Here is a 10,738-nt window from a genome sequence, read left to right on the forward strand (position 1 = left end):
TCAGCAGGACATTAAGGATACTAAGATCTGTTACTGTCGGAGTTACCCATGCACTACTGCTGCTACTGTCAGAGAAGCTGGCAGCCAACAAACTTATACGTGTGATCTCTCAAGGAAAAGGGGAATAGACCCTGGCTTTCTGCTAGAGATTTTGTGGCTATATAAGAAAAGCAAAAGGTCCAGGAGTAGCCAAATTTAATGATATAAGTTAAAATATTAACATGCTAGGGGATATTGTGGTTTTTTTGGTTGTTATTGTTTTAAATGAAATGGAAACAGTGTCTGTTAACATTCTTTTTCAAATACTAGGTAATGGGTACTAAGGCAACAAAACCATTCCATTTGAAAATTCAGAGCAGAAGTGATTTGCATCTTTAAAGAATTTCCTCCCCCTCATGCCTCCTTCGTAATAGCTAACTACACACAATAAGGATGCATCTTCCATAAATTTAAAACAAATCCAATTTCAGCAAATTGTCATGTCACCCACTTAAATATCCTCAGAGGATTTTTTTTTAAACTGAAGTAAATCAATATGAAATGGAATATGTAATTGTGTAATGCTTTGGGACTCCTGGCAGAAATTAAGCAACTGGACAGCAGCCTGGTTTTAAACTAACAAGCTTCCAAACCAAATACTCTCACTTTTGCCAGCCTATGAGTTGAGAAAATGCCATAGTCTGCATATGTATTTACCTATTTATTTGACTAAACTCCTCAGGCTTTTACTTACCACTGAATAAGGGGAAGAGGCTTACAGACTACAGGAAAAGTAACTAAGTCAGCCCTGACATAGGTCCACTGAAATCAGTCACTGTAACCAACAATGAATCTGTTCTACAGTATAAATTTTGCAAATATGAAAAACAAAACATTTTAACTGTTAACATCACAGTTGTTTTACTGGTCTGCTCTGACTGTTGTGTACCAATCCTGTAAGGCCATGCAGCCAAAACAGACATCTTAATCAGATACTTGGCCAGATTTATAGCTGCTTTACTTCACTGGAGTGCTAAAAAACTTTATGAAAAAGCACAATGTACTGTTTGCTTATCTTCCAGAAGCACATAACAAGAATACAATACTTGTATAAGAATAGAAAATTAGTATAAATCAATCATAAACCAAAATTCTTGGTTTGGGGGGGCTGCCACATACCCGCCCCTCCCCTCCTCCCTGCACAGCCCCCAGGTGCTGGCAGCAGCAGCCAGCTGGGAAGTCATAGAATTGATGGCCCATTGCAGGCACAGCCCCGCAGTGGTGCAGCGCTGCCTGGTCCAGGGTCTGCACATGGCAAATGGAGCCATCCTGACACAGCCTGGCCTGCCCTGCTTGCGTCCTGGTCCTGTCCAAAGGCGCACAGCTCCTGCCACCGTGTGTGGCTCCTGTACAAAGGTACGTAGTAGCAGGGTGGGCCAGGCCAGCTCCATTCGCCATGTGCAGACTCCAAGTCACACAGCGCAGTGTGGCATGGCCTGCAGTGAGCCATGAATGCCGTGACAGCCTGGCTGGCTGCTGCTGCCAGTGCCCAGGGGCTGTGCACCACATGGGATGGGCATGTGGCAGCTCCCCCTCTAGTCCCCCCATAAACCCCATAACACTGCCCACAACCCCACCCCAGAAACTACACATCCTTACTTACCTGGGACAGTGCCTGGGTCAATTCACTGCTGCAGCCTTGCTGCATTCCTGTGTCCCCCAGCATGCTGAGGCAGCGTGCTGGGGCAGCAGGGGCACAAGACAGCCATATAGATACCCTGGCAGGTGCTAGCACAGCTCTATGGAGCACCCAGCCTCCGGCTGCTTTAGGGTGCCTTGCGCCGCTTCTTTTTCCCCCATGTTGTTTTTTTATACAGGGATTTCCCAGTATCAAATTTAGGGAACATTTTTTCATTCCTAGCATGCCTTTTTCAGCATCTCAAACTGCTTTGAGATGCTGAAACAAGCATGTGCTTGCTCATCTGGACACAGCCTATTGTTCCAGCTGAGTAGAGAGCAGAACCCGCCCCCTTCAAAGTCTCTACATTATGCTGCAGGGAGACACAGGCTGACCTTGAGCAGTTTGGGGCAGCCAATTAGGGCTTCCCTGTGCACTGCTGCCATCTGTTTCCAGGTACATGGATGGAGCCTACAGAGCATATTAAAATGTGTGCACAAGGGCCCTCTGGTTGTGCAGAATCAATACTGCAAGCTCTCTGTTCTTCAGGGGCTCAGCATTCAAATGCCTGCTCAGGACTCCACAGATAAGTTTTTCTATCACGAAAACAAACCTGGGGTGATTCTCCCATATAGCTCTTGCTCCTAAAGCCATGCAAAATAAGAAGATTCTCCCAGATCATTTGAACATGTGTACACAGCCATTGTCACAACATGAAAACAAAGAAGTTGAAACTTAAATGATCTGAAATGTACAATTTTTACTTTTGGAGTCATAAGCATAATTCTCTCAAATTTTCTTTCAATGCAGCGCAAGCATATGTCACTTAAAAAGGATGGAGTTAGGAAAAACAGAGTCAGAAGATATCCTACATGCAACATTTCACTTGTACTCACACCTATAAGACTCACACCATCTCACCTCCCACTGATCTTTAGCTATACTTACATTCTGAAAGCTCATTGAAAAAGTAACTCTGCATGTGCAACTGTTAACAAATCTGATGATGATGATGATGTGTGAGCCAGAACAGAATCCAACTCACTTACTTACAACTCTGTTGTATCTGCAGTAGTAACAAATAAAATGGAACAAAAACTGATTTTTGGTCAGTAAAGTGAGTTGCTATTGCTGAATATACCCACAGACAGCCAGGTCCTCAAGCTGATATAAATCAGCATAGCTCCACTTAAGTCAAGGGAACTAAACCGAATAGCTGGCTCAGAGACCACAAATGCTGTGTAATAAGCTGGCATAAGCACATAGATGCCTTTCACAATAGACCCACATTTAAAATATAGAAAACAAAAAGTGGTATTCAGAACCAAAACCTAACCTCACAGCTGGCTGAACAACCCCACAACTCCATGTGACTTTGCTGAAGGTGTGCACAGACAGGTGTTTGAGCGTAACATTCAGGCATCAAAAATCCTCACCATGTGACTTCATTTTGTATTACGTTTGCATTTTGAAACAACTTAGCTGGGAAAACAATATGATAACAGGCAAAGGAAACTGTCATTCAAAAAATAAACTAAAAATAAAGTTACAACACTGGAAACACTGAATGTCATGTCTACATTTTCTTAGTTCACTGATAATTTGTTCAGTTTGCTGGCCAGAAAAGTACTGCTATAAGATAATGATAGAGTCCCATAACCCTACATAAGCAGTGAAAGGAAACTTCTGTGGCCATAGAAAGTACATCTTTATGCAATACATAGTTAACTTGTTGAATTCATTGCCACAGGAGTTGGTGGTAGCAGACAGCATAGCCATGTTCAAAAAGGGACTGGATACATTCATAGATGATAGATCTATTAATGGCTATTGAACAGAATGGTTGGAGATGCTTCCTCTGACATCACTAAACCAATAACCGTGGATGCCAGGATGGGTATTGAATAGGGGATAGATCACTCTCTCTCTCTATATGGTTCAATGCTCTCCCTGTATAGCATCTACTTCTGCCGCTCTCGGAGATGGGATACTGGGCTACATGGACCATGGGTATAACCTAGTATGGCACTTATGTTATGTTCTAAAATACATGGGATGCATTTTTTAAAAAGGCCAGTCCTGTGATGTGTTGATGTCAATTCCAGGCAGTGGACCTACCACTCAATAAAAAAATAACTAGTTAGCTGTTGCAAGCATGCAATATGCATGTGTAGCAATCTATTTTAGTCAGTAAGATTTGTTGCTGAAAAGGAAACTGAAAAATGCCACTGAGGAGAAAATGAGATGGAAAAAATGGCTATAACGAGTTTGAACCAAGTGAGAAACTGTCAGTGCTAAACAGAACTATTAAACTTATTCAAGGGAGATTCACCTTGAAAAAGGGGCAGCATGTTGTGCAGCGTCAGTGTTACAGATAAAATAACAGACGTTGAAAACCACTATCAATCTTCAGCACCTAAGACCTAAGAATTGTAAAATTGCCATGTTATTCACATTCAGACGCTTAACTAAGGAAGAAAAGTTTGGAACAAAATCTCTTCTACAAGACTGCATTTTTTAAGAAACTGCAAACATGACAACAGTGAGTCTAGTGTGATGGAAAGATTTCGGAAACTTGGTATATATGACAGAAGCATGGCAACAAAATCATGAAGCACTGTTTCAGACGGCAATGCACATAAACTACACAGCATATTTGATCAGCTTAGTTGATGGTATATGGAGAAAAGCATTTGTAAACATTAATAATTTTACAGTCAAACAAACAAAAATGTGTTAGTCAAGAAAGCTCCTACTGATGCAGCAAGAAATTGAAACTTTCATGCACGATGCTATGAACTTTGATCAACCTGCCGCAATTATTTTCAGAGCACGCTGAGAGAGTGCATCTACATGAGATGCTTAATGCCCATTGGATTAATTCTCCCGTGCATTAGGGCAGCTGACAAAAACTGTACTAATGTGCAGTAGATCAGTCCAACAGGCATTAAGTGTCACATAAAAAGCGTTCATCTGTGCTAATGAGCAGTAGTGCTGATTATGGCACATTAAGTTGTTACAACAGGTACTAAACTTAATGTGTCATAATTACATCATATTAATGAATGTGTAGACACATGCAGAGGGGCTATTTTTTTTTTTTTTTAAACATAAAGACACCAGGCTTGAAATCGAGGATGCCAACCTTGCTATACAAAAATGTTTCATAATCAAAGAAAACTAATTGCAAGTGTGACCGTTCTCTGTTGCATAAAATAAATTAATAATAAATTAATACTCAATTTGTTAGTATGCAGTTATTTGAACTTTATATGTATAAGTACTGGTCAGGATCTTAGTAACAAATTACTCATTATTTAGAAACTCTTAATTATGTTGATGTATGAAAACTGAAGCATTTAGCAAACTTTCCATGAATTGTTTTTTCCCTGCCCTTGTGCAATTTCTGCCATGGAGTTTACTAAAAATATGGCATAAGACAGGCAGGGGAGCACCTTACAGACTAACAAGTCCAGGGATGCACAACCTCCAGCCCACAGGCCAAATGTGTCTTGGCATCTAGCCTGCGGGGCTCCCCCTAGGTTAGGAAATTTGGTGGCAGAAAAGCAATTGCCATTAATATGGCCACCCTCCCCACCCCACCAAATTCCCAAATCTCAAGTCCCGCATAGCCTGTCAGAGCTGGGATGCGCCCCTTAACCCTCTGCAGGGAAGGGCCACTCCCCTTTTCCCATGGGGATAAGTGACACCCTTTTCCCCTGAAGGGCTAGCTTGGGACTGGGCTGCCTCCCATCCCTCTCCATGTGGCCGAATGGTGCCCATCACATCCACCTCAGACATCAGATGGGGAGAAATGGTTGAATTTGGCCCATGGGCAGATAGGACACTGTCCATCTAGTCCATGGGGGGAAAAGGTGGAGCACCACTGAACTAGTACAGTAAAAGCTTTGTTATCTGGCATGAGTGGGGTAAGGAGGGTGCCGGTTATCTAAAAAAATCTGCTTATCTGAGAGTTATACCTATCAAAGAAGACAGTACCATACTTGTAGTGCAAATTTTCAAAGAATTAGTGTACAATACATGACAGTATAATATACTGTATAAAGAATAAAACAGTATACAAGTACTCACCAATCAAGTAGTAGTAAACCAGCACTGGAATGAAGAGAAATCCTGGGGCAGTGATGTACAGTACAGTACACTAAAGTTACATGCAGTACACTATTGGCAGCGCATGGCATACACCAAGATCACTGAAAAGTACAGGACACTTAATACTACACTTATAACTAAAACTATTTACATTACTCTACTGTACATAATTTACTGTCTCTTTGGACATTCAAGAGGCACTTGGGGATCTTGCAGTGCCTCAAAGTCATCAACATAAATTGTAGATGTAGAAGGTGATGGTGATGGGGCTGATTCTGTAGTGGTTTTATGACAAGCCCTGGAAGCTTTTTTTAATAAATCCCTGATATTTGCTTGCCTACTTGCTGCCTGCCTTTTCTGCATGAAATTAGAGTGAATAATGTGTAACTGCATAACCTCCTGTGCAGAATAACAACTTTGCCTTTCAGCAAATTTAATGAAGTTGTCAACACAGGAAGCAGCATTAGCCCAAGATATTTTCTCCTCTTCACCAAAGTATTCTTCTTCAGAATCTTTTTCAGTGACCGTAGACTTTTCAGGATTCACAACACACTCTATTATTTCTGCATCACTAAAAACATGTGTAACTTCAAATTCCTTGTCAGCTTCAACCCACTCTTCTATCTCGCTTTTTTAAGCTTGTTGACTGGGTTTGTAGCAGGAGTATCCTTCACCACTTCAAGAATTTGAGCTATTACATTTTTTTCTATGTCTCACATTAAAACCTTCAAAGTCTGCTTCATCAGAAGACCCTTCTGCAAACAAAACACCAGGCCACAATTTTCTCTAAGCCCTCCTTAATGTTTCACTTTTTACAGAATTCCAGGCACAAGCAACATTAAAAATTGCATCTTTTATGTTATAAAGAGATTGAAAGTTCTGGATAGCGCCTTCATGATTGATGAACTTTCTCAGAAAATCTCTTTGGTAATAACACTTCATATTCTGGATAATGCCCTGGTTCATTGGTTGAATTAGTGAAGTAACATTGGCAGGCAGGTAGATTTAATAGATTTCATAGACATTAGGGCTGGAAGGGACCTCATAAGATCATCGGGTCCAACCCCCTGTCCAAGGGGCAGGAAGTCAGCTAGGGTCAAAGGATCCCAGCAAGATAAGCACACAAATATTTCTTAAAAGTGTCCAGAGTAGGTGCTTGTACCACCTGTGGGGCTGGGGGGAGGGGGGAGGAGTCTGTTCCAGGCCTTGGGGGCTTGGACAGTAAAGAAGTTTTTCCTTATGTCCAACGGTCTTACAGGAGTTTGTGACCATTTGACCTTGTCATCCCTTGGGGCAGTCTGGTTAACAGGCATTCCCCCAGATCCTGATGCACACCTCTTAATGTACTTATAGACTGCCACCAAGTCACCCATGGGCCTGCACTTGTCCAGGCTGAAGAGTCCCATAGCTCACAGCCTCTATATTACCTGACACTAACTCACATTCAGGAAGGCGAGCTTGACAATTGTCTAATAGCAGAATAGCTTTGCTATCTTCACGTTTTCCAAATTTTCTAAAATGTTCTTTCACTCAGGGTATAAAAACCATGATAAAACCAGTCATAAAAAATTCTTTGTCCATCCATGCATTAGTTTGGGCTTTGTAAACAACAGGTAAATGTGTAATACCCTTAAAAGCTCTAGGATGATTAAATTTTCCAACCACCAATAGTTTCACTTTATGTATGCCTCCTGCATTAGCACATGTAAGCACATTTATTCAGTCTTTATTCAGCTTGAAACCAAAAGCACTAGACTCACCACCACTAGCAAGGGTGGAATTTGGCAAACATTGCCAAAATAGGCTAGTTTCATTTGTGTTGTAGATTCGGTCAGGGGATAGATCATGCTCAGCAACTAGTTTGTTAAAAAAAAAAAATCACAATATTTTTCAGCAGCTTCATGGTCAGCTAAATTTATTTCACGAGACACATCTAGCCTTCTAATGCCATGACAAAGTTTAAAACATGAAAGCCATCCTGTCGAAAATGTGCAGGGTTCAGTCAAATCCATTTGCTTGTAGATATCTTTCACCTTTTCAATAAGCATAGGCCAGAGATAGGGGCACCGTTTGATCGTTTTAATGAAAACCATTCATATAAAACACTATCAAGCTGTTTTAATTTAGGCTTATGTAGAGTACAGCATACTTCAAGAGCTTTACTTGTCTCAGAACTAGGGATGAATTTGAGCAATTGTTCCTTTTGAGCCTTGATATTGTATATCGTTGACGATCCAACACTGAATTCTTTCATCAGAACATTATGGTTCTCACCTTTTTCTAGACCTCTAAAAATGTCTATTTTCTGCGTTAATATCAACACAACTCTTTTTCACTTTTCACCTTTGCTTTTTGATGCTATATTGGATGCCATAAAAGTAGGATTACATTTTGCAATGAAACAGAATAGTCACGAAAACACGAATCCCAATGGCAGATATATATAGGGTGGGGAGGCTACTGGGGCTCAGCCCCCACCCAAACACCAGGGCAGCCCAGCCACAGGCTGCTGCAGCACAGGTAAATTTCTTTTGATCTACTGTCTTTTATCTGTGCACGGGGCAAGGGTAGGCTGCAGCTGCGGGCTGGGTTCTGCTCCCTGCCTCTGTGCCTTGCTGCCACTTTTGAAAGTGGCACGGTACCAGTTAATAGAGTATTCTGGTTAGTAAAATGCTGGATAACACAGCTGTTACTGTACATAGCCAAGAGCCTACTCACTTTAGAGCAGCCATTCTTAAAGAACAAAACTTAAAAACTGACTTGAACATGGAACTGTGGAACAAGAAATCATCCACAGACTGGACTGTGTTAAACATGATGTCAACAGAAATTATAGATTTTTTACCCCATTACCTGAACTAGCCTTTTTAACCCCTAAGTCCCTTGCTGCCTTGTTTACCCCTGTTGACCTACTCAACCCACTTTCCTCTCTCTCAGCAGTGCTCCCTCCCCCTATCCTTCATATTTAAATTCCCTTCTATATGGAAATCCTGCTTTCTGGAAGTCCATAGCATTTGACAAAATAGGCTGTCACCTACAGAAGCTTAAATATCTTTCTGAAGCAGTTAGTCTCTAAGCTGCTGCCTTGCTCTGCCTTCTGCCTGAATTTAGATTAACACAGCTAACTATCTTTCTCCACTAAAAAGCCTTATTTTTATAGCCCCATCACTAGTGCCTCAGGTTCTTTAATTCATGACTTCACAAGACCCTTGTGAGATAAAGATATATCGTTATTCCCATTTTACTGATGAGGAACAAAGGCAAAAAAATCTTAGTAGGAATTTCACCAATATTCTTACTATAAAAGAAAATTAGGGAGTGCAAGGGAGTACATTTATCATATGTAATAATGATAGGAAGAAATAACTGACTGTATTCATGTAATAATCACGTAAATTATTTCATGATGCATATACTGCAATACTTTATTGAAAATGTTAAAGTTTATACTTCAATAAATGTGTCATTTGTCTCAGGTCCAGTTATTCCATTTAAACCGTACAATCATGTTTCAATACACTTAGGTCAAAGGTCTGATATACAAAACAACTTACAGAATAGCACCACCTTCCATTTAGGTAATATAAAAAGGGATCTTGAGGCTTAAGTTCGATTGCTTTGTCCAGATGTTCCTATTAAAAAGAAGATCAAAAGATAATGTTACTTTGGCCATTCACTTCTCTTTGGCAGTTGTCTTCAAATTCTTTAAAACTGCCTTGCAAATCGGGAAGATTTATTGAAATTCCCTTACGTGACTGCTTTTACTACAGTTTTGTTCTAATAATATGTAAATATTTTAATTGGTAAAAGCTTTTGCTTGGAGAATAATGTCACAAAAGCAGTAATTTAATGACTGCATATAACTTACTAGGGTTTGTGCAATTAGGACACAATCCGATGTCTACCAAATAGCAAGTTCTTTATAACAGAATAAAATAAGTAGACTTACCCCAAACTACTGAATGTAAACTATAGTTATATTTGTATTACAAAATTTAACTATAACAACCCAGTGAGAAAACTCCCTTTTTTCTTTATAGTTATCATACACTTATGACCAACCCTTGAAGTGTTGCATTTGAGAAGAGGTGTAAGGATGTGTAAGGACAATAAATAAATAAATAAGGTGTTTCCTTCAAACCCAGGTCATTTTTTTCTCTTTCTTTGTCATAATTAATGAAATTCTTTTGCGACCCGATTTATCATTTTCTTCCCAAAATAATTCAATTATGAGATCCTATAAATTTCTCTTTTCTACTATTTCTTTTTAAGGAAGTCAACCAGTAACATACCAGCATAAACTACACTAATTTTAACTGAACTGTTCATGTGGACTTGTAGATCTATGATCTACCTATTTCATCTAGTTGTATGCAAATTATTTAAATAAATATTGTTCAATCTATTATTTACTGTAATCCCCATATTTCTGTTATTCATGTAATTTTAGCCAATTATGCCTCAGAAGAAAAACAGCACAGAAAATTTTGCTGCTAACATTTGAGATTCTTTGTGAACTGTGTTTACAACTGCAGTATTTATTTCCGTTTTAAATGTTGTCTTGTAAACTGTATTTTGTTACAATCTATTCCTTTCCTCTCTCCATTAACTATATCTCCAAACATTATGGGCTTAATTTACTTGCCACTGTTAAGAAAGGAAAGCCCTTGGAATGAGATTTGTATTAGAATGACAGTACTTCATGGCATTCCAAGTCCAAACCTAAATAATATATTTTTTATGTAGGTAATTAGTCATTTTGCCTACAGGAAGCAACTTCATTGACACAATCTACCTTATTGACATAAACGTGTGTGGTGTTAATTGGAAGGGTTGCTATTTGCAATGTAACGCATATACCTAAAGAAAGCTTTTGTACAGGGGGATATTCTGTTATGTTCAAATTAATCACCCAAAGGGTGAAGATTTTATGCATATGTTGAGAGCATGTAGATGCACTCATTCAGC

The 10,738-nt window shown here is 39.7% G+C and overlaps 1 protein-coding gene across 4 annotated transcripts in view; it reads right to left on the reverse strand.

The window, feature by feature from the left end:
* RMDN2 (regulator of microtubule dynamics 2) overlaps positions 1-10,738 on the reverse strand; it is a 67,134-nt gene that overhangs the window by 23,547 nt on the left and 32,849 nt on the right. For 3 of the 4 annotated variants that reach the window (XM_025197630.1, XM_025197629.1, XM_006018431.3), the window contains exon 7: positions 9,325-9,402. In XM_025197630.1, the coding sequence (XP_025053415.1) occupies positions 9,325-9,402 (78 nt within the window). Of the gene's footprint in view, positions 1-9,167; positions 9,403-10,738 lie in introns of those variants that run through there. The other variant, XM_025197631.1, reaches the window with a different exon arrangement.

Source organism: Alligator sinensis, unplaced genomic scaffold (genome assembly GCF_000455745.1).
Source record: "Alligator sinensis unplaced genomic scaffold, ASM45574v1 scaffold489_1, whole genome shotgun sequence".
In the NCBI taxonomy this organism is placed as follows: Eukaryota; Metazoa; Chordata; order Crocodylia; family Alligatoridae; genus Alligator; species Alligator sinensis.